We start from the raw sequence: 26,052 nt of genomic DNA on the forward strand, positions 1-26,052 counted from the left end.
ATAGACAAAACAGCCTTTTTTATTATTTTTCTTTGAAAAAAGTTAAACGAAATATACACTGAATTCTATTAATATGATTTTCTCTAGAAACGTCTGAACACTTTTGACCAATACTAATATAGACATATTTATCTAAATTCTTTAAATACTTTAAATAAACCAGAATGACTCATTGTATAATAGTAAAGGGTTGAAATACATTTATAGTATGGTTTTGAAGCCGATTAATATCCGCTGGATTAGAACTGGATTATATCTTTACTATCATGTATCGTATCATTTTATATACAGTTTTCTACGAATTATAAAATAAAATGCATGATATTACAGACAGTTTTGTTTGCCCCGAGGGTCCAAAATTTATTTTCCGCGGAAAACTGTTTATAATACCGCCGATAATAAAGAATAATCTAAATGTAGTTTTTAAGGCAATGGACCTTTGGGCTATAAGACTCTGATCCTATAGCGTAGATGAGCAATCTGTAACATACACCATTAATATATTTTGTTCGTCCATTAAGATTTCACCAACCATTAAACCAACGGATATCTCCATTTCAGGAAGCTTAATATAGGCAGGTTTTTAGCTATTTTTCTTACCTCCAGAAATAAAGTAATCAACAATCCTTCCATTATCTCCTTCGTCTGGATCTGAGGCTGTTTCTAGAATTAATCTCGAACCTGAACACACAAATTGTATAATCATTAATCCTTATATGAAGTTAAAGGATGTCTATATGTCTGTCTGCAGCTAAATATATCGCTAACAACTGCACCGTTATGGTTCCCCTTTACAGTAAAGGTTCATTTAGTTCCAGGGAAGGTTTATCACAAGCATATTTATTACCTACATAACTCCACTTTCCTTATCTTTTAATTTTGATAGAGAAAAAAACACATTTCTAGCCCCTGCCAAGAGGCTACCTTTAACGGACAATATTATTATTTTTTAAAGAATTAAATTAAATTAAAACTTACCTATTTGACTGCTCTCAGAGAAGCTGAGCTGTGTATACGAAGAGCTGAATGTTGGTGCATTATCGTTCTTGTCCAGCACTTTTATCCGAACCTAAAAGATATACCACATTAATATTGAAAAAAATACCCCAAAATAAAGGCTGTTTAAAAAAAGGCTTTTTAACATTTAGTAAAGGAATAGTTTCGAATGCCAGCTGCGTGTTTACTTAAGAACATAATGGGGCGGAAGGTGGGGGTAAAACCCTTTAAAATAAGAAATTAAGACACATTAAGAAACTTTATAGATGCTAATTATTGAGGTGACTGACGTCTAGATTGTAGAGTAGCTTCAATTTCTTCAAAATACACATGGGTGTTCTGAAAATTCTACAACTTTTTTTTATTTAGGACGAAGCTACTTTACAAATTTAAGGTGAATGTACGTTTGTATAATAAAGTATAAATAATTATCCAATATATAAGAGAAGCCTTTAAGCAACTTTGTGTAGGGGGGGGGGGGGGTAAGAAATAGGTCACCCTCCCACTTCTACTAGGTGCGAAGCCACTAACATATTTTAAAACTTTTAAAAATGGTTTCCTTGTTTTTTTGCTGCACAAAAAATAGTTTGGTCATCCTTGTTTTAAAATTGACTAATACTATCCCTTTTCAAAATCTACAGCTATCCTAGGATGGAGGGGACAAATGTGCTGAAAAATAAATAATACATTAGGGAACAAATAAATATGAGTTTTAATTATAATTATAAATTCAATTTAACATATAGGGTGTGATAAAGTGGTGCGCAAAGCGATGGGAATAGTTAATTATTGCATCTTTATTATCCGCGGATATTTAAAAGAAAATTTTAAGATTAAAACCAGTTTTGTTAGACCCGAGGGGTCGACGGCCCGGACTTACAATGCTATACCAGGTTTTTTCAGCATTGCTGAGAACCCGTTATAATCCAGTGGATTAAGGAATTACTGATTCATCTTGATTAGTAAAAAATAGTTGCTTTAACTATGGCGTGAAGCACCAAGAAATTTTTTTTTATAATTTCAAAAATTTGGGAAAGGTTTTGTAGGCATAAGTAATAAATAAGTCTCTAAATGTTTGGGGGTAAAAATGTATTTTGATTTTGTATTTTGATTTATGTTTCTTTTTTATCTCTCTCCTCAAAATTGTTTTTATATTAAATCTTCCAATCCATGAAGCTATCCCATCCACTTGTAGTAAATGTGTTTTCAATAAAAACAAAGCAGCTATTTTAGTTTTATATCTGAAACAACTTTTTGCATGAGTTTGACTTCTTGTCAACTTTTGAGTACATATATTATTTCCAGTTAAGAATGGACATAAAAAAAATTTAGTTTACTAAAAAGTAAAAGACTAATTCATCAATTATTATTTAAAGTATCCTGGCTTTTCATTTGAAGCTTAAGATCTCTTAAATTTACATTTTAATTGGAGTATGCTTTATAGAGAAACATCATAATACTTTTTTGCTAAGCCCTTAATCACTAGAGATAATTTCGCAAGTAATACAAGAAATTGCCTATCATCTAGGTATATTATTTAACCATATAAAAAACTATATATTTTCAAAAGTTTGTCTGTGCTATGTCACAAACATACCAAGAGAATAGAAGATAGACACCGACATTAAATCATTTAGATTTAGATAAAAATTAAACAAAGGGGTTATTTCAAAACATGTTTCAAACATTATGGCAATTAGTATCGATCAAAGATTTTATATAATTTTACGTTCACATTTTATAAATTTATACGGAGATACAGAAACAGTCATATGTGACGTCATAAAATAGGTCTAAATCCACCTTTTTTAAAGAGTTTCCTTTCCCACTTCTCCTCTTATCCTTCCTTATTAGACGTATTTTTATGACGTCACACATGACACTTTCCGTATCACCAATTTATAGGAATTTAAAATCAAATTTAAAGTCTTTTTAAAAGTAAGAGCGAGAGAGAGAGAGACATTGATATAAAAATCCTGGAGGAAGGGGCATTGGGCTATTAATACTACTGGTACCTATAGTTTAATAAACCTTTTCTCTCATTGGTTGGCTAAAAAATTGGACATTTATATAAAATCTTTATATCTATGTAGCAATGTCAAAACTTTTAAAACAACAAAAGGGGAAAATTAAGGGTTCTTAGGGGATAAGACAATGAACGATAAATGATGATAAAACAAATCGGCCGATAATTAGATTAAAATTATTGGTTAATAAGTTTTGAAACTCCTTTTTTTATCCAACCAATCAACATTTAATAGACAATATGGTTATAGTTTCTTTCGTAAAATCGCACCTTATGGGGCGATTCTTCGTATTTTTCACAGAAGCTTTTCTCCTATTTCTAGCCCCTGCAGGGGGGCTGTAACCCTGTGGGGCAATCACTTAACCCAATATAACCAAACCTAACCTAAAATAACCTATTAAAAGCCATTTTAAAAATACAACGAATGTCCCCTTATAGGGCGATGTTACGAAAGGGACTATTCCCGACAATATTTGTGTACCATACACTGGGTGCGAGTGTAAAATTTACACTCCAAAGTCCCCTCCCTCCCTAGAAAATAATAAATTCCACTTCAATTTATCCAAATCTTTGCCTGTTAAGCTTAAATATTTTTAAGAATTGCAATCCCTAAAACTGAGCTGGATCTTTAAATAATTTTAGTGGTGAGCCAGATCGGGGTGAGCCGAATTTTAGCCAATCACAGCGCGGCATTTCATAAAATGCTGTGCTCTCATTGGTGAAAAGTTGGCTAACCCCGATCTGGCTCACCACTAAAATTATTTAAAGATCCAGCTCTGATGTACATATAGTTTAGGGTTGGTGATGGGTGGCTGCTGCTAGCATGCTACAGTCCTTATTTAAACTGTCTTATTATTTACTTTAGTTTATTTACAATTCATATGTATTATATATTTTTATTCCATTGTTTTATAAGAGCAAAGCAACTCTTTAATAACTTTTGTTGTTGAAAGCCTTATCAATTACGTTCAAAACCTAAAGTCAAAATGGTTGAAATACTTGCCGCCGTTTCTGCCGCAAAATTACTTTCTAACAATCTGCAGCCGCAACAAGATGGTTTGTTATGGGCGGCTACCAAGCCCTAATAATTATTGTTTTTTATTGTCATACAAAAAAAATAATTATAATTTTTAATAAAATGTTTTTGTCATTTATACTTAGCTTGGTGCTATCCCACAAAGTATCTTGTTGAGAACTGCCCCCCCCTCCCCCCCACCTATTTTTACAAATAAATTGAAAATCAGGATGACGGGGCTTTCAGTTTGTTTCTTTATTATTTTACTAGTGGCTACGCCCCTAAAAGCCTCTAGTGGCACTTTAAATGTTTGGTTTTTTGTTGCGTTCAAGTTTCTACGATATGTTGCGTAAGAGTCTCTTTATACGATACCTCGCATTGTTACGTAGGAGTCTTTATACTTAAAATAAAAATTTCTATTTATTATTATTTCTCTTGGGAGGGTGGTGGCACCCTCCCCCAAAATAGTTATAAGCCTTACCGGGACCTATGAGAAGCTACCTTGTGGCACCTTCCCCCAAAGTAGTTATAAACCTTCCCGGGACCTATGAGAAGCTACCCTGTTAAGGAGAACCCGATCGGTTCAGCGGTTAGCGAGATCCTTCGGTACAGACACACAGACAAACAGACAAACATCCTGTTACTTTAGTATAAGGATGTCGGATTAGGGTAATGCAGATATATACCTCGCAGGGGTTGGGGATATATAAACCCTCCCCCCCCCCCCTACGAATTTCAGTATTTCTAAATTTATTTAAAAAATAAGTTGTGGATAGGGGGAGGGGGTTTACCAGTACTCAACAAGCTTTTTGTGTAAAAGTATCCTTAGATTTTGAAAAAACAAAGCAGGGTGCGGCAAAAAAAAATTGTTCATTTAATTAAAAGGAGTGAAATTTAATGTTTTTTTTCTGCTGTTAAGTTTTATTAGTTACGAAGCTACTCTATGATTCACTTTCTCTGTCCGACAGTCTGTTAGTCAGTCCTTAACACTGAGGTAGTAATATTTTTTTCGGTGAAGTCTAAACATTGTTTTGTCCGTTTGTCTGTCCGTCATGTATAAAAAGACATAAACCCTATTTTTCAAGGTTTCGTGGTTTTCTTTGAGTTTTTCATCTTTTCTTTCTTTCTTTTATTTGCTTTGACAACTGGACACCTGTTCTATATCTCACTTCTAACGTGTGTCCAATCCATGTTTTATGTGCTTGACTACATAATCATATCTTCCTTGTTACAGATTACTTTAAATAAAAACTTTTTAAAAAAAATTTTAAATCAAACATTTCCAACATGTCATGTTTCGTGATTTATTAACAATGCCTACTAAATGTTTACTTTGCTCTCATAAAATGTATCTGTTGCTTCGATACTTTTGGACAAAATGGTTCCTTTTAATAATTCTAATTAGCAAAATATTCCACAGTATAAAGCTATCATTCAGAAGCAAAAATTAAATAAATTATCCTTGCTTTGCTTTGACAAAAACCCTACAGAGTCAAGGCTCAAATAGGAAATAGATGTAATCTAGATACATACTTTGAAAATCAGCCAAAAGAAAACTGTAGAAGAACAATACGGCCATAGAAAGTATTGATTACAAAGTATGCAGATTTTTATTCATTTCATTCGTATAATGATAAAAGAAAGATAACAATAGTTGCATTTCTTCTCTCATATAAGTTAGCTATGAATAAGTCAATTTCTTTGGATAAAATTAGTTTTTAGGAAATTATAACATCGAAATATTTTGTTGTTCGTATTATGGTTAGAATAGTATATAAAAAAATAAACAAAGGTATCTGTCGGCTAAAATTTCATTTTTTAAGTTTGACGGAGAAGCAGCTTATAGTGCCTAATCAAAAATGACGTCATACAATACAAATGACAAATGATAGGCCATTATATGTTTTACTATTTTTTACCATTGGTCAATTACAATATATACTGGCCTATCGTTGGTCATTTATACTGTATGACGTCATTTTTTATTAGGAACTAAAAGATGCTTCGTTGACGGAATATGGGGACAGTTTGACCATCTAGAAATATTAAATCTATTCCGAAATAGAAGGGTTAGATATCTGAGTTTTGATCTAACCTTCTATGTCTTGTACACAGCTTATCATATGGATCTATAGAAATGTTTTGATAAATTATCATTCAAGTGGCTGTGTAGTAGCAGTCAGGGATCTAGAGGGATAAGACAATGGCCGGTAAATTGATGTACATCCCCAATGATGATACTCAAATTTTACCCCACAGTAGATTAGTGGTTGGAACGAACACTCAAAATTTAATAAAAGTCCCAAAAGTTGTTGAGCCAACGAATAATATAACGTTATTATACAATTTTGAGGACTAGTGTCATAAAATTTCAAACAATAATTTTGATCCACGGAAGGGTTAAATTTTATTATTATTAGGGATGTATGTCAATCTTATCCCTTAAGACTTTGAGAAGTAGCAATAGATTGGAGGTTAAATATTAGGCGCATTTATTTAATATAAATAACAAAGCTTTTCTATAATTTTAATGTGTTGGTTTTCATGTAAATTATTGCATAAATAAAACCAAAACGCCTTTCTTTTGGAGGAATTATTGTTTTTGTTAAAAAAAATGCAATCTTTCTTGTAAAAGGTTCAACTCCAAACCTCTATTTGATTTTAAACATTTCAATGATATTTACATACCGTAGTCCGTTTGTCAGTTGAATTGCAAAAAAAGCTACTTTTTAAGTCGAAATGTCCGTCTGACCGTCAATCATCTACGTTTCTTACTTGTTTCTTTTTTTGTACTTTTTATATCCTCTTTGGATATTCAGGGATCTTAAGGGATAAGACAATGGACCGTAACAATTATATACATACCCAAATGAAGATAAAAAAGATATTCCTTTTTATAACTTAAAATTATTGGTCGAAATGTTTAGACACCACTAGTTTTGAACTAACCAATCAAAACTCAGCAACAGTATCCAAGGCTTTAAAAATAACGAATCAAATAATGGGATTATAAATCCTATGGAAATTGCATTCCTTGTTTGAATACAGAATTAATATTTATATGAATTGTGAAGGCTTAAAAAGTTGTATAAAAATGTCCATCTCCAAAGGAATTAAATTCAAATAAAAAATGGCGGCTCGGGATTAAAATGCACTGATTTCGATCAGGATTTTAGACAGGGAATGTAATACGGAAAAAAAGAGTTTCCAATTTAAAAACAGTTTTCAGTGATGTTATTGAATTAGCTCAGCTCAGAGATTAACACCTTTTATTGATTTAGGGGCATTTTTTGGAATTAATTTATCTATTTAAGATGTTTTATAAAGACTGTTCACACCGAGATTCGAACCTCACGATAACCGGCAGTGAAAATACTTTTTGGTGGTTTCTCTAAACTCTTATTTGGGCCTTAAATAAACTTTTTGACAACAATGATTTTAATGATTATTTTTGATTGGTTTGTTCCCAACTTGTAGTATCAAAACTTTTCAAACAATATAAATCTAAATTAGAGGCAATTTTGTTTATTATCAATGAAAGAATCTAAATTCCAATCCCTGGCATGGATTAAAGCTTACACACTCTCTAAAGATTTTATCACTATTCAAAGTTTTGATATTTCATTTTTTAATCAGAGCAGCCACTCTATAATGTGGTTGTTAGAAAGATCGATTAGTTTTTTTATAAAGGGGCTAAAATATAGGGAACTAAAGGGATAAGTCATTGACCGATATATTGATGTGCATCCCCAATGGTAATACGTAAAATTACTCCTACTGTAGATCAAAATTAGTGGTTGAAAGATTTAAACACTCAACTTAGTAAATCAACCAATCAAAATTTACTAAAGTTCCCAAATTTGTTGAGCCAACGAATAAGAAAACGCAATTATAATATTTTGGGGACTAGTGTAATAAACAGCCCATTATCCCCTCTCTCTCTGGCTTAAATATCACATGTGGATTGATATCCTAAGTTGATCTACAATCCTTAAAATAAATAGAAAGCTTAAAATGACCTATGAGAAGCTTCTCTGTAAAGAAGAAAATTACAGCTGTTAGTGAGATCTTCTGGTAGAGACATACATCCTGCCACTTTTAAAATTGATAAGAAACAAAATTACTAGAAATTGCTACAAATAATATTGTCTTTCTTGTTATAAACCTTGATCTTAAATAATCTTTTTTTGCGAAGTGTGTAAATGAAGTTGTAGTAAAAATAATGCTAATATTGGAAACAAAAACAAGGATGACAACATCCATAAAAGCGAAGCACTGAAACGGTAGGACAAACGGACATTAACACTTGTATAGTGTCTGAACTGAATAATCAGAATATAAAAGTATCGAAAGAGTTGAATAAAAATTGTAAGTAAATATGTTGAAAAACTGCTTGATACAGGATAATGTTTTGGACATACTTACATTTTTAGGACTTGATTATAGAGTTGCTTTGCTTATACTATTGTTCTTTGTTGTCCCAGGAATCAATATACCAAAAATCAGATCAAACGGATAATTAGATCACATAAAAATTTGTTGTTAAAAAAGTAGAAAAATCAACATGTTTAAAATGGACATACGGAAATTCTGGTAATGATTATAGAGTTGCTACGCTCTCTAAATCGTACCTAACTACTACAAGAATCATCATGCAAAGTTTTAAATCGATAGGACAATTCTAACATGCCTAAATTAACGAATAAAAGCTATCTATCTCGGACGGACGTACGGACGGACGGACGTACGGACGTACGGACTGACCCTAATTATAGAAAAGCTTCGCTTTTAAAAACTAAAGGGGAATCACATGAAAGTTTAGGGATTCCTATTTTCATAGAGAAATCATTTCTTTAAAAAAATTATTCTTTTAGTTTTATTTATAAGAGAAAGAGATATAGTTTAATGGTTGACAAATTTTTCATCCATCCCATTGTGCATTTTTGCTTTAGGTAGTTTATTCATATAAGGGGCGGGGAGAAGTGTAAATTTATTTGAGTATTTGTATCAAAAAAATACTTAAAGTTAGTAGGAAAAAAACATAATTTACATATACAAAACCTAAAAATAACAATATACTATTATGTAAAGTAAAATGTTTTTTTTTTTTGTATGAAGCCAATGATATCAGAAAATGCTGAATCGAATTGGTTGCACTTTTCAGAGAAGCTTTATAAATGCTTTGGGGGAGGTTTTAGACTATTTTCTTTCCCTCAATCCCCTACCAAAGGCTTGGGATGACGCAACTTGATTTTAGAAACTTTGACGCTACCTTGCTATTTTTCATTCAAATCAGATTTACCAAGTTTCAATTCAACCAATTTTTCATCCCAGATTTGACATTTGACAAGCTCAATTTTAACAAAGACAATTATTCATAAAAACAATAAACAATAGTAGAACCGAGGATGCACAAGGAGGAGGGGGGGGGGGTTGAGTTATATTCAATCATCCCCCCCCCCCAAAAAAAAATATATTAGATTTACCACCCCCACTCCCCTTCAAATATTACCCCTAAGTTTGGGCTGAAGTATTTCTATAAATTTCTATAAATGAAGGTTTGGGCATTTCACACCAAAAATGAATGGTTTACCTACTAAAAAAAGTTAAGAGGTGAAAAAATCTTTTATTTTGTTTTAAAACAACGCATTAAAATAGTTTAAACATATATTATGTTTTTTCCAATTAATGTTTTTTTTAAACAATAAAAAAAACACATAAATAAAGTATATCAAGATCCCCAATCAGTAAATTGTATAATAGGAAACAGGGGCGTCCAAGCTTTTTATTTTGGGGGGGGGGGTAAAATGGCGCGCGAAGCGCGCCGCAATTTTTTTTTACCCCCCCCCCAAAATTTTTACCCCGGGGGTAAAATTTGCTTGGGGGGGGGGGGGGGTAATTACCCCCCCGAAATCTGTTGGCTGGGGTAAATTTAGTTAATCCCCCCCCCCAAATTTACCCCCGGGGTAAAATTTTTTGGGGGGGTAATTTAAATTTTATTAAATATATAGTATTAAAAATGCGCGCGAAGCGCGCATTAATTTTTTTTATTAGAGATTTTTTATTTTGGGGGGGGTAAATACCCCCTCCTAAATGGTTGGGAGTGCCTACGGCACCCCCATGTTAGGGGTAAATTTTAAATGGGGGGGGGGGTAATTGCCCCATTACCCCCCCCCCTTGGACGTCTATGATAAGAAATATAACTATTCCATTTTATCAAAGCATTCTCAGATTGGAGCACGACTAGAAAATGTTTAATGATAAAACTTCTTCTTTATACAGATTATTTGAATGCCATTTTACATTATTTTTTTTCATATACGGTATTATTTTTGTACTTTATAAATTTGTCCCTCCCCTAGTTAAAAAGGGATTTTGCATAAAGAAGAATTAAACAGTCATTTTAGATTCTAATCAAAACTCTCCTTTTTAAAAACAAAACATTGACAAGAATTCTAAAATTAGGTAAAAAGACAAAAATTTTATTAAATTCTCATGTATATTTAGTTTATTCTTTAATTTTTAATTTGGTGATCGTTGTTTTGTTGTTTTGACTATGGTTAATTATAATTATGAGCATAATTTAAGATGCTTTAAGATTTATGATTCCAACATTAGGTACAAGACTAGCGAATGCTTGAATCGATCAAGATAGAAATATTATAATATTAATTTGTAGGAATCCCTATGTGAGCTTAAGTATACACTAGCGGCTACGCCCCTAGCATCTAGGAACCCGGAAGGACATATAGGGGCTAGACAAATTGCTTAAAACCATCCAAAGACTTAGATATGAAAATAAAATAGCCAAAACCATTTCAGGACCTAAATGAAGCCTACCTAAAATAGAGAACCAAATCGGTTAAGTAGTTATCGGGATCTTAAGCTTCAGACAAAAAAACCTTACTACTTTATATAATAGGCATCAAGTTAGAAAAACATATCAAATATTGGATTTTATTAGACATAGCATACTCCAAATCTTTCAATAATTCTTTAGAATACCCATCCTAAACTGTGGCAATAAAAATAAAAACAGATAAATTGCATTTGCTTGATATTTCTTTTGATAACCCCAAAAAAAATATTTTCTTTTTTTTGTATTTTTGGAATACATCATTAGATTTTGATTTGAAAAACGATCTGATTCAATTTTTTTCTTCATATTTACTATTTTTTTACTTCGGGAAAGTTTTTATTAGTCCTGAGGGTTGTTAAGGGTTATTTTCTTATAATTTTAAATAACATAAAACCCGTAAAGCTTTGATAACTAACGCAATGACTTTATAATTATAGAAATGCTCTGCTGATAAAACTATATTTTCTAACCTGTATAGGATAAGTTGGAGAGCTAGAAATAACCACCAGCTCAAAAACAGTTTCGCCATTCGGACCATCGGACTTAAAACGGTTGGACCCGCCGGTGTTAACGGCATTTAACCCGCCAGATTCGCGGTCTATCCGAGCCGCCGTCCGTATTTCGCCGCTGACCGGATCGATTCGAAATTCAGAGACAGCCTAAATAAAGAAAATATTATCAAAGATAATATTAAATATTTGTTTTTACCCCCAATAATGATTAACAAAATTACCACTTCTCCAGATTAAAACTGTTTGGAAACAGATAGTTTGAACCAACCAATAGATATTTAGTTTAAGTACCCAAAATTTTAAGCCATTAAATAAGACTTTAAAACTTTGGGTACCAGTATAACTTACAGTCAAATGCCTTTCTGTCCCTGCAAATATCAATGACATAATTACAATTATGGACGTACGGGCATATTATTTGCATATAGTGTAGCGGCACTACTTCAAACCAACTATACATGGAGGGAGGGGACATTGGACCATAAACTACACTAATAACCAAAGTTTGTTAAACACATTAGGTTATTTATTGGCTAAAAGCATTTGGGTACTTTTATTGAATTTAACTTGTGATGTTTAAACTTTTCAACCAATATTTCCAAATCTACTATAGGTACCTGATTGAATGTGTAGGTAAATCCAGGTCTGGTGTTGATGAACCCAACTGAACTTCCTATTTCAAGCTCCTCTGAAATTATAAATAAGTTATATTACACAATTTTTTTTTTAAATTCCTAGAAGGTTAAGATTAAGGACGTACAACCTTTTTTTTTTTTGGGGGGGGGGTAAAATAATGGGTTTCAAAGTTTTGGTGGTTGGACACCCAAAATTTTTATAAGCGGGGGGGGGGAGGATAAACTCCCCCCCCCAAAAAAAAATAGAACGTTCCAACAAAAAATAATAAATCATACATTTAGGTAGTTATTTTGCATAGGAAAAAAAACTAACTTCTCAGTGGCATTATTCTTTGGTATGCAGAAGAACTTCTTAAATCCACATTGGATTAAAATTCATAAAAAAAAATATTTTAAAACAAATATTAGGTGGTTAATTTCTTGGGATGGTCGAGGTACATCCTCCCCCAAAATAGTTATAAACCTTTCCAGGACCAATAAGAAGCTTCCCTGTAAAGGAGAACCATATCGGTCCAGGGGAATAAGAAACAGGCAAACAGAATAACAGACATCCTATAACTTTTATATTTAAGGATAACACTATTTATTTACTAGAAATTAAATTTCAAATTTTTATTTAAAATTTTGGAAGATTTTTTGTTTGGATTTCGAACATTTTTGACCATATAAATTAAAAATGGCCCAAAGTGCGAATAAGGACAATCTGAATCATGAATCAAAAATTAAACTTTCACGCAGCAAGTCAGGGTCCTTTTGGCCTTCTCTTCCTCTCTCTTTCTTTTTCTCCTTTCCTCTCTTTCCCTTCGTTTAATATTTTTGCCTTTTTCTAAAAGTTTGCTTAAAAAACAACCAAAAAATGAAAACTTCAATTTTTTAATACGAGCCAAATGCATAAATTCTATATTCTATAGCTGAGAAGCTACCCTGTAAAGAAGAACCATACGGTTCAGTTGGTAGCGAGATACTTCGGTACAGAGAAACAAACAAATAGACAAACAGACAGACAGGCAGATGTTCTGTTACTTTTATGTAAGGATAAAAGCGGCTGCGACCCCTAGGATTTAGGGGCTCTGTAGTCGACAAGGCAAAGAAATAGCTTAAAACCACCCCAAGACTTTGAACTAAAATAAAATAGCCTAAAACTATCTAAGGACCTGTGTGAAGCTTATCTAAATTGTAAAACCAAATCGGTTCAGACAAAAACTTTGTGTAATAGGATATGATTATCATCGTACAATTTATTGCTATTTCATTTAATTTTTTTCCAATGACAATTTTAGCCTAAATGTAGGATCACCTCATCTAAAAAGTTGAGATGACATTTAAGAGACCATGGACATTCTTTTGGCAAACATACTCAATTTTTTTAGAAGCGACGCTACTTTTTATTTTGAAATGTCCGTCTGTCTGGAATGTTTTAGGGGAAACATAATTTTCTCGGCTCCTATTAAAGACAGACAGCTGAAATTTCTTGTCTAAATTTCGATCATTATGAAGCATATTTGATATAAAACATCTATGTCGGTCAGGCGGCTTTAAGCAGCTATTTATAGCTACTCTAAAACTAGGGTGTGTACTTAAGTAACTTTGTCAAAATAAAGTTAGAATGGTTTTTTTTATTAGTACATTTATTATAGCAAAAAAAATCTCACTTTTTTATCTTTTTTTTTATAAGCGTACCACTAACGTAATCAACAACTTACCAAAAAATATCAAATGGCTTTTTTAAGTACAGCCGCTTTTTTTACTAAAGAAATTAAAATGCATTTCCTAATTTTAGGTTTTAAAAGTTTGATAGAAGTTATCTTTTTGTAAAACATACATATTGTACGCCTTCAAATATACAACAATGTATGTATGGTTATTCTTTTCTTTGATTTAAAAAACATTGGTTGTTAAAATAATACAAATATTCACTGAAATAGACATATATTCTAAAAAGAATATTAAAGTTTTAATTGGACGGGCAAAATATTTTGATTAAAAATATATATTAATTGAATTTTATCATAATGGTTAGTGTTGCTAATGTGCAAATGTTGGCTTAACACTTTTTGGGATTTTTATTAAGTTTTGATTGGTTGTTACATTAAGTAGAGTGTCCAAACGTTTAGGAAGGGGTATTTTAAATTATCATCATTTATCGGCTATTGTCTAATCATTAGAGTAAAACACTAGAGCTAGGGAAAGGATTAAATAACTGTATAACAACCACCTTGTGCAACCCTTCTATTGGGTCATTGATTATCAACCAATTGTATCGCTTATTTTAACGCAGCCAAGTAGCAGAAAATAATTTAGAAGCAGACGAAAGAGGTCTTAGAAAAATGAAGGGAGGTAAATGTCTGTATATACATCTATACTATAGATCTGTTGTTTTATCCTTTTAGATCCCTTTTTTATTCTTAAGAATATTTATCGTTTTCCCTTTTATGGTGTGACTTCACTAACGCAAAAAAGTATATATTCATTTTTTTAAAATGTATTAGTTCTGTAAATCATTACTTACTTAATTAAGTCCATTACCATTTGCTTTTCTCGCTCAATGTTTTTAAAAACCTTGACTTAACTCGAAGATTTTCAAAAATAAATTTGAAGATATTTTTTATTATTGTTCGGAGATTTTTTAAAAAATTTAAATCTAAAAACATCTAAAAAAAAGTATAAAAGCCTAATCTTCTTGGAAATTGCTATAAAAAATAGGCCAAGGGTACGCACGTGGCTGCATTTTTTGTACCCTTTATGATATTGTGTGTATTAGCGGAAAGCAAGGAACACCTCATGTTATATCCTGCTGTTGTATGGGTGAAAAGAATAGCCAATTTGCTAAACAACAAACGTACCCTTTTTTCTACATTTTTCAAATAGCAATACAACTCTATAACCATGTCCATTCTGTTGAAAATAGTGTCTTCAAGACTTTAATTTATTTATGATGTTATGAAAACAAAAAATGATAATTGAAAACTCATGGTAAAATGTTTTTTTTTATTTTTTATTTTGCTTTAGATAGACGTCCAAGGGTGGGGGTGAAGGGGAGTTTACCCTCCTCAAATTTTGAAACCCAAAATTTTAAAAAATCATTAGAAAAAACTTCCTCAAATCTTTGTAACCTCTTATTTAATCCCCTCAAAATAAAAGCTTGGACATCCCTATCTGTACTAAAATTAATGATATTACTATCGCTTACTTGAGGGAAGGGCCGAGATGGATAAGTCTGCTTTCCAATTTTAGATTTAATTAATCTTATTTCTAAAAAGAAAAAATGACGATTTCTCTTAGCAGGGAGGAGGCACCAACACCCCAAAAAAGTTAAAAAACCTTCTTATGACCTTAATCTATGGACAGTAAGACATACATATATCATGTTACTTTTATAAAAGAAACGTATTTCTATATTTTTATTGCCGCGTAATTTGCTTACATAACTGTCCTTGTTTTTATTATATACTCACATACAAACAAGAATCCACCCGTGAATATTAATGCCATTATATTTTGTGCATACTATACAACAGAAAAAAAACAAATCTTGGATACATTTGTCGATAAAAAATTAAATTTTGCCAACCAACTTGTATTTATAGACAGACGAATTAACGAATGGACAAACAAACGGTCAGACAGATAAACAGTTTAAAGAGTAGCTGCGCTACTATAAGATGCTAAATATTAGCCTAATAAGCTTTTAGCAAAAAAATTGCAGGAAAGATAGGACACTTTAATGCTTAAGGGACAATGCAAAAGTCGGGCGACAAAAATATGCCCCGCCCCCCCCCCCCCCTCCATGAAAAAATACTACTATGCTTTGCAAAGGGGTAGTCCTTGATTAAAAGAAGTTTGATCTACAAAATAGATAAACTAATCTAAGATAAGACTCAAACTTACATATCATTAGAACTCTAGGTAGCTTTCAAAACAAATTTGATCTTGGTAATATCTATTTTAACGTTATCAAATGCTTTAGATAATTCATCATTAATTAAAGAGTAGCTGCACTACTAAAGTCTTACTAACTAACCCATGATAACAATCACACCCGCATTATTTAGTAGTTTCGCTACAGAAATGGAGGATTTTAAGTGAAATATTCTTAAGACAGAATCTCTTTGTATTGCCTGTAAAATAACGTCATAGAGCAATAGACAGACTAAATTAACAAAGGCAGATCAGTAAACATTTTAATCTACCAATGGTAGGCCAGTAAGACGTCATTTTTATTGGCACTATAAAAAGCTTCTTAAGACACATACACCTTTTTGAGTGAACGCTTTATAATGTGTAAGTGAAGTACATATGAATGAGCATTTGTGTCATGTGTACACCAACTTTCTCTCGTCAAGACCCAGGCAAAAAAAATAAGTTTTTAAAGAAAACAGCACAAAAATGCTGCAACTTAAAACAGAAAAAATGCTAATTAATAAGTATAAGATCAATACAATCCTTATATAAAAGTAACAGGATCACTGTCTGTCTGTCTGTGTAACGAAGGATCACGCTAACCCCTGAACTGATATTGGTTCTCCTTTACAGAGTAGCTTCTCATAGGTCTTAGTAAGAATTATAACACCACCCTCTCAGGAATCGCCCCTAGAAAAAAAATCAAAACCTCCCAAAAAAAGTTTCACACAAAAAAATTTTCCGGCTCTACATTTTTTAAAAGCTGACTTTAACCATTCTTTAAAGAAGCTGAATAATTTTCGCTCATTTTTAAATTGGTATAATTGTTTGAACATCTAAAAAGTTACTTGGGTAAAAAACTAGGCATGGGGCTTCTCTCTTAGATATGCAAATGTATATTTAGGAATACATCAAAAAAGAACTACATACAATAACAATTTCTAAAGCGTAGCATTTCTATATTTTGTTTTGAGTTTTTATAATATTTATATTTTGGAGTATTTTTTGAACTTTAGTTAAGAAATATTTTTTACTAATAATTTGAAAAAAAAATATTTAGAAATTATTTAAAATGTTTCTTCTTCACAAAAAAGCTGATAGCCTACCCAGAACTTATGCAAAGCTTCCCAAAAAAATGAGAGCCTAATATGTTAATCGGTTTGTAAGATAAAAAGATAAAGACAAACAATATAACAAATGAATGAAATTTTTTTATTCATAATTGCCATAAGAACGGCTAACCGTTAAGTTAGAATAAAGCCAGTAAAGGTTTGATACTTTTTAAAAGCGAAGCTTTTCTATAATTAGGGTCGGTCCGTCCGTCCGTACGTCCGTCCGAGATAGTTAGCTTTTATTCGTTAATTTAAGCATGTTAGAATTGTCCTATCGATTTCAAACTTTGCATGGTGATTTCTGTAGTAGTTAGGTACGATTTAGAAAGCGTAGCAACTCTATAATCATTACCAAAATGTCCGTACGTCCATTTTAAACATGTTGATTTTTTTACTTTTTTAAATAGCTTTTTTCGTTAATTTAGGCATATTAGAATTGTCCTATCGATTTCAAATTTTGCAGGGTAATTCCTGTAATAGTTAGGTACGATTTAGAAAGCGTAGCAACTCTATAATCATTACCAGAATGTCCGTACGTTCATTTTAAACATGTTGATTTTTCTACTTTTTTAACAACAAATTTTTATATGATCTAATTATCCGTTTGATCTGATATTTGGTATATTGATTCCTGGGACAACAAAGAACAATATTTTAAGTGAAGCAACTCTATAATCAAGCCCTAAAGATGTAAGTATGTCCATAAACATTATCCTGTATCAAGCAGTTTTTCAACAAATTTACTTACATTTTTGCTTCGAATCTTATACTTTTATATTCTGATTATTTAGTTCAGACACTATACAAGTATTAATGTCCGTTTGTCCTACCGTTTCAGTGCTTCGCTTTTATGGATGTTGTCATCCTTGTTTCATAGCATATTAACTTTTGATCACTTTTGTAGAAATCACCCTCGGAAAAAATCTACCACCCAAAACTTTACTTTTTGTTTTTAAAACTAAAATTGAGGTCAAATAACCCCACCTCCACCCTCCCCTCCAGCCGACCTCAAGCACCTTTAGAGGCCTCTATGGGCGTAGCCGATAGTATAAAATATAGTCTTACTGTAAAAAAAACTATATAAAATCTTTGCTAAAATGTCTTAACACCTGAATTTTGTTGGCAAGGAATTTAAGAACGTGCCCTACCAATGACACATAATTTTCACATAACAATGGGGAGAAAAGTCTTGGCATAATAAAAGCTGGATAAGTGTGTTTGTCTGTCAGGGATTTAAGAAATGGTAAACAAACATAAAAATATATCATGGAATTGGCAACCAAAGAAAATACTTTCTCGTATTCATTCGAATCCGGTGGATAGGAACCGGTTCTCATCCATACAAAAAAACTATGTCTAGCATCGTATTATATCCAGCTTTCTACGAATATAAAAATGTACAATCATAAGATAAAACCAGTTTTTTTAGCCGGTGCCTTCGGCACCTCGGGGCTAAAAAAACTAGTTTTAATCTCATAATTGTACATTCTATATCCGCGGAAAGCCGTTTATGATACGATGCGAAAGATAACTATTAACTTAATATCTTCTAACGATAAAAATTATTAAACAATTATTAATTTTCTTTCATTATTAATCCTTGAATCCATGATATTTTTAATATGTATAAGTTATGAACATACTTTTCTTTTCTTATCATGTATGCCTATCTATTTAATAATACATAACAAAACAAGAATGACATTTTTCATAAGTTTCAAACCAAGTTTAGACAATAGTTATAAAAGAAACCATTATCCAGAATGGTTTTGAAACTGATTCTCGGTAATAATGAAAAATCATGTATAGCATCTTACTACATACAATTTTCCCGAATATTAAAAAATACCATAAAATTACCAGTTTTGTAAGCCTTCAGCCCCCCAGTGCTAACAAAACTGGGTTTAATCTTATCATTTTTAAATCTAATATCCGCAGAAAGCTGTCTAATAAGATGCGATAAATAAATATTCCAATATAATAATTTTTATACATGTAAATGTCCATGTATGTAGCTTAAAATCTCCTAAATAGTTAAACAGACACAATAAATGTATAAGTATAGATGTTGTATAACCCAGACAACTACCTGGATCCTTTTTGGAGACCTTTTTCGTCTGCTTGCAAATTGCTTTCTGCTCTTTTGAAGCGACTTGGCTATTTTAATATTTCCTATGCTATTGGCTGATATTTAAAGACACAATTGAAAGTCGGCACAGGGTCCACGGGGTGGGGACATACAGTTTTTAACCCCTTACCCCTCTATTATTTTACTTTAATACAGACACAATGTCCCTGTTTTCAAATAACTTTATCCACGTCTAAAAAATATATTAACAATAAGTTTTTAAAATTATTCAACGGGCGTTTAAAAAGATCATAGAAGTTAAAGCTTATAGGCTGTTCAGCTCTTAGACTAATATATTTAGAATATCAAGACAAAAAAAACGTAAAACACCAAACAATGAAAGTTACTTTTATAATAATTGCAGCATGCAATAACAAGCTAAAGATGATAAATATGGTAATAAACTTTTTGTTATCGATTCTCAAGTTTAGATTTATAAGATTCGTTAGGAAAAAAATGTCCAATATGTCTTCTTAACGGATTAACATACGCTATACTAGTTCAGTCAAACTGAAAGAACAAGTTTTAATTACATACAGACAATTTTCCAGGAATATTGAAAAATCATGGCATATATTAATATATGTTTATTGTTTATATAAAAATTTGGCTATCTAAGAAAATATCAATAAATGAGCTTGTTTTCGGCTAAATATTTTAAAATAGGCTACCTAACCATTGCTCTTTAATTTCTATGGTTGAAGCTTATAGTTTGTGTGTTCCTTGCTAAACATCGCATAAAATTTGCAATAAAATTTTTCTGCAAACCCCTTCTTCATCTTTAGGGAACTGTATTCAGCAAAATAATTAAGAATACGAATCATACAATTATACTAGAGACGTTAAAAATAGTAATTATTGCTGCTATTTATGACATCAATAATAAGAGTAGGGGGAATGCCTTAGCCTTCAAAACTTGTCCTTTATATTGTTCTTAAAATGTTAGTAGCTTTTTTATTTCTGCGCGTCTTAGTTGCATACATGTCCTTGCATAAAATCTATCGTTTAAATATTTTACAAGATAATAATCTCTTTCCTTGCCCTAACCCCTCTAAACTTCATAAATATCTTATCATGCAACAAATATCGGTGTTTCATTTCACATGAGATTTTGGTGATTCACACAAAGTGCCTCTTAAGCCCTAAAAACCCGCCTAAAAATGAATTAAAATAAGGGGTGTAGTGTATTTCCTAGGTCTAAACTCGCCAGAGACGTATACCTGAGGTGTCCTGGCCCTGCGGGGCTTCCCATTACCCAATATAACCTATCCTAATCTGTCCTAAATTAGTAAACAAACAAAAAACTGAGATGGTTCTCAAAAATGTCCTTTGTGAAAGCGAAACTTTTCTAACATTAGGTCAGTACGTTAGTACGTTACTTCATTGCTCTGTTAGAGTAGATAAAAACAAATAGAGACTCAAAGTTTTTTATGCATTTTATTCTATTTCTAAATTATTATAAGCTTTAAATACTTTATTGCGTTATTTAAAATGAAACTTTTAAATAATTCTTTGAATTGCTATAAATCTTGGGATAAAAGCAATAACATTTATAATTTTATACGTAATTATAAAGAAATATTACTTTTTATTTAGTTTTTCTAGATAATAATAAATTTTTTTATGGATTTTTATTTCCTTTTTAAAAGCGAAGCTTTTCTATAATTAGGGTCGGTCCGTCCGTCCGTACGTCCGTCCGTCCGTCCGTCCGTACGTCCGTAACGGATAGCTTTTTTCGTTAATTTAGGCATGTTAGAATTGTCATATCGATTTCAAATTTTGCATGGTGATTCCTTTAATAGTTAGGTACGATTTAGAAAGCGTAGCAACTCTATAATCATCACCAAAATGTCCGTACGTCCATTTTAAACATGTTGATTTTTTTACTTTTTTAACAACAAATTTTTATGTGATCTAATCATCCGATTGATCTGATTTTTGGTATATTGATTCCTGGGACAACAAAGTATAATGTAATAAGCGAAGCAACTCTATAATCAAGTCCTAGAAATGTAAGTATGTCCATAAACATTATCCTGAATCAAGCAGTTTTTCAACACATTTTACTTACAATTTTGCTTTGACTCTTATACATTTATATTATGATTATTCAGTTCTGACACTTATAAGTGTTAATGTCCGTTTGTCCTACTGTTTAAGTGCTTCGCTTTTATGGATGTTGTCATCCTTGTTTCTATAATAAAATACGGCTGTAAAGTGACCAGAGATGAATAAAAATCCAGGCGCGGCAACCGCACGTCAGCTGCGAATACATACCCTTTTGGGTGCTAATTAAATTAAATTAAATTAATAAAAATAGGTGCACGGGGACCTTTTGCCGACTTTTGATTGGGTTTTTAAATATCGTCGGAAATATTAAAACAGCTAAGTTGCTACAAAATAGCAGAAAGCAATTTGCTGGCTAACGAAAAAGGTCCCCACCACTTGAACTAGGTATTTGTCTAGGTTATACATCTACAGTTACACAATATGTAAATTGTATATTTATTGGGTGCAAAACAAATTTTATTTTAACAGAAAAATTGCCATATTATGATCAAATTTAGGTTTTAAAACATCAAATCAATGATCTAACACATTCTAAAAAAAGTTGCGAACATGTTTATTGGTCAGTTCGTTCATCCACTAAGATGGGATGAGGTATATGATGTTGAAGGGGGAGACATATTTTCAGCCCGCTGCAGGTTCTACTTAATTAGATAAAATGAAATTCTGGTGTAAGATCCAAGTAATAATATATCCATTAATGTGGTTAAAGTCAAACGTTTTAATCCACTATAAAGGAAGGATTAATTTAAACGTTTAAACAAACAACAACAAAAAAATTTTAAAATTAATTTTTCATTAAACAAGTTCAACCATGTCCAGAAGTGTTAAATGTGTTTCCAGTATGTCTTCAAAACCGATAAATATCCGCTGGGTTAGTTCTTAGCCATACTGAAAATGTTTGTATCGTATCGTATTACATCTACGAATTTTCTACGAATATAAAAATGCACAATCATAATATTAAAACCAGTTTTTTATCCGCGGAAATCTGCTTAAATTACGATGCCATAAATAACTATTCCATATTTAAATGAGTCATGAAAATATTTTGTACATAACTCAGTTCGTTTGCTTTCATGTTCAAGCGGTTTAGTTATAAATTTGTAGAAAGTCGTTTAGGCAGTTTCATAAAAACAATATTAATGTGACACAAAAATTTATCGGTCAGCCCATTAATTATACCTCTATCCCTCTCCCTTTTCTCCCCCCCCCCCCCTCCAAACAAACGTGTTAATCCCCAATTTTTTTTCTGTTCATCTGGTAAAAGATTAAAGAAGATGTTAGGTTTAACAGGTGTTATTTTTTAGGTTTAATGACACACTAACACTAATGATATGAAATGGAATTGTTTTTGTTTAATATGTAGATTAATAATATTAAATAAATTTGGTTTAATATGTATAGGTAAAAACTGGACAGAGAAGGATTTAAGGGAAAAAATAAAAGTATAATTGCCTGTGGGAATTTGTTATTATTGGTTACGACCACCTACATGGGAGGGAAGGGTGGTTTGTGATAAGTTTTTGACTTTTGTGTATGATTTAAATTTGGAACTTACAATTGTGCTTGCTTTAAGTATTTAAAAAGATATCAAAACTAAGAGTAGGGAAGATGCTTCAATCAAAAATCATTACTTTAGTAATAAAATCTTTAATTAGTATATTTTCAAAAGTCATAAATTATATTAATATAATATGTTTATAAAAAAATTTTCTTTTAAAGGTTTTCATACCTGTGATACTAAACTCTTGTGTTTCAATATTAAGTTGCTGCTGGCCTAAAACCTGCTGGTATAGCAGAACAACCAGCAGGGCTAGTGTCCCCATCCTTGTGGAGGGTGGTGACCAGCCCCATACACCCCACCAGGGGGGTGGGCGCTTGCGTGGCATCACGGTCAAAGATGGGTCATCCTGAAATCATAAAATAAACATGAAAAAAAAAATCAATAGAAACTGTAAGATGTCTCTCAGTGTCGATATCTAACTGCTAAATAAGAAGCTTTTATAGAGCCTATAAAAAATGTCATACTGGCCTACCATTGTTAAATTAAAATGTATACTGGCCTGTCTTTGGTAATTTAGTCTGTGTATTGGCCTATCATTGGTTATTTGTATTGTATAACGTCATTTTTATAGGCACTTTAAGGAGCTTCAGTAAATATATCAAATTCTCCTTTTCAAGGTAATTTAACGTTGAATGATTGAAAGTGTCAAGATACAATTATAAAAGCCAGCCATACTGACAGACCCTGTGCTATGAAAAGCTTCAGTCAAAAAATCGTCCAAAAATAATAAAAAGGGGTAACGAATGTAAAAACAATCTTTGTTCGTGTTGACTCAGGGAAATAGAGATAAGACATTGGGGGGGGGGGGGGGGATAATCTCGTATGTCCTATGTAAAACATTTAGTCTTTTTTAACAAATTTTTTAATTGGTTGATTCATTAAGTTGAGTGTTTAAACATTTCAACAATTAATATTAATCTTAATTTACAGGAGGGGTAATTTTGTTTATCATTACTTAGGCTGTACATCATTTTATCGGCCATTGTCTTTGCCCCTTAGATATCTGCTTTTTAAGCATGTATTTGTGAGGGGGGTAGAAAGGTATGTAGATTATTTAAAGCGTCCCTCTCCCTGTTGTGTCTGTGGCAGTTTTAATCAACAAAATTTAACCCATTTTGATTGACAGATGAAAACGTTGGAAAATGTTAACAGTTAGGGGCTTCAATTATTTCTGTGAAACATTTTGTATAGAAAAAAATGTTGTTTCTTGCTAATTTTTAGTGGCGTAAATACTCTACAAGCGGAATTAAGACATTTGAATATGAATGTTATGATTTATAGGCCATTAAAAAAATAACATGTCATATTTTTATGCTGGGTTTACAAAAACAAGGGCAAAACATAACTTAAATAAGATTAAATAAAATGTTTAAAGAAATATTTTACACATTATTGTTTTAGAAATTAGTAAGTCCTTTATATTGTTCAATAAAACCTTAAAAAAGAAAAATAAATTTCCTTAGAATTTTTTTTCAGGCTCATGTCTTTTAGAATCAAAATTTTTTTTTCCTAATTCAAAAAGTTCTTAAATATTTAGGAATATTTGAATGACAAATATCTAAAAGTAATCAATCCATAGGATTCATAAAAAAAGGACCGTAAAGGTTTTTTCTAGCCCAAACTTTTTATATCTTATTTACAGTTAGGAACCTAAATCCAACCCCAATTTATAAAAAAAATATGATTACCCATACAGTTTTCAAGATATAAAAAAACAAGGATGACAACATCCATAAAAGCGAAGCACTGAAACGGTAGGACAAACGGACATTAACACTTGTATAGTATCTGAACTGAAAAATCGGAAAAAAAATGTATAAATGTCAAATCAAAATTGTAGGTAAATTTGTTGAAAACTGCTTGATTCAGGATAATGTTTATGGACATACTTACATTTTTAGGACTTGATTATAGAGTTGCTTCGCTTATTACATTATACTTTGTTGTCCCAGGAATCAATATACCAAAAATCAGATCAATCAGACGATTAGTTCACATATAAATTTGTTGTTAAAAAAGTAAAAAAAACAACATGCCTAAATTAATGAAAAAAGCTATCCGTTACGGACGGACGGACGTACGGACGGACCGACCCTAATTACAGAAAAGCTTTTAATAATAAATGACGAAATATCTAGAATGGGATGTTTTAAAATTTATATTGACCAAGGCTAATAAATTATAAAAAAATTGGAGCTTATATCTGGTTTTAAAAAAAGAAATAATCTCTTAATTCTAAAGTTAAAGTTGATTCAATAATGTAAAGTCCCTAACTGTTAAGTTTTTAGTTTACCTGTATATTTAATTCTTTCACTCCTTTCCCCAACTTTTGTCAGAAATAAAAAGTTCTAAATAAATCCCTAGAGCCGGCTAAGGAGAGAGAGAGTTAGAAGTGAGTGCGGGAGATGAGAGAAAGAGGGAGAGAGAGCTGTCCCTTGCGGCTATTAATAATTCAAGATTCCTCGCCCTGGTATATATACTAAAACTTGGTTCACTTCACATTTAAATTTCACTATTTTAAATAACAAAATTTATTTATGTTCACTTTATTTTTATTTATTATAAATGTATTATCACTTTAACTTAAACACTATTGCTCTATTCATGCGTTTAAATCTATTTTTATATTATATTGTAACATAATATTTATATTTTTGGGTAAAAATGGGTAATACACCCTATTTCTAAGCTGAAAGTTAAAGCGAAACTGACTCTTAAATAGCCTCTCTGTCTCTCACTCTCTCAGTTGGTGGTGTTCTCCCCAAAACCCAAAAAATTTCTTGTAAATTAAAGCGCGCTTTTTGGGGCGTAAGAATTTTTTAAATCTTTAAAACTATTCATAGTCCTTATAATAAAGTAACAGGATCTTTGTATCTGTCTGTTCGTACCGAAGGATCTCGCTAACCGTTGAACCGATTGGGTTCTCCTTTTCAGGGTAACTTTTTTTAGGCCCTAAGAAATTTTGGGGGATTGTACCACCACCCTCCCAAGAAAACCACCCCTAGAAAAAAATTCATTCCCCCCCCCCAAATTTTTTTTTGCTATATATATAAAAACACATTTTTGTAGAGTAACAACCTTGTATAGTGAGTATACCTAAGTTCGTCCATTGGCTTAGCTAGCACACAATCTAACCATTCCTTAGCTTAAGGGCTAAATATCAACCATAATAGTATAAAAGTATTATTTCAAAACTTCTTTTTTAAGAAAAAAGTTTCTGGTCTCTAATATATAT

General features: G+C 31.6%; 1 protein-coding gene across 1 annotated transcript in view; it reads right to left on the reverse strand.

Moving 5' to 3' along the window:
* Positions 1-25,432, reverse strand: part of ft (cadherin-related tumor suppressor fat) — a 109,414-nt gene extending 83,982 nt beyond the window's left edge. The window contains exons 1-6 of the mRNA XM_080178435.1: positions 25,111-25,432; positions 22,986-23,163; positions 12,026-12,096; positions 11,367-11,555; positions 979-1,069; positions 601-681 (exon numbers count right to left, since the gene is read on the reverse strand). Of these exons, the coding sequence (XP_080034561.1) occupies positions 601-681; positions 979-1,069; positions 11,367-11,555; positions 12,026-12,096; positions 22,986-23,142 (589 nt within the window). The 5' untranslated portion in view covers positions 23,143-23,163; positions 25,111-25,432. The remainder of the gene's footprint in view (positions 1-600; positions 682-978; positions 1,070-11,366; positions 11,556-12,025; positions 12,097-22,985; positions 23,164-25,110) is intronic.
* Positions 25,433-26,052: the final 620 nt, after the last annotated feature.

This window comes from Acartia tonsa, chromosome 12 (genome assembly GCF_053477335.1).
Source record: "Acartia tonsa isolate MP-2025a chromosome 12, ASM5347733v1, whole genome shotgun sequence".
Classification (NCBI taxonomy): Eukaryota; Metazoa; Arthropoda; class Copepoda; order Calanoida; family Acartiidae; genus Acartia; species Acartia tonsa.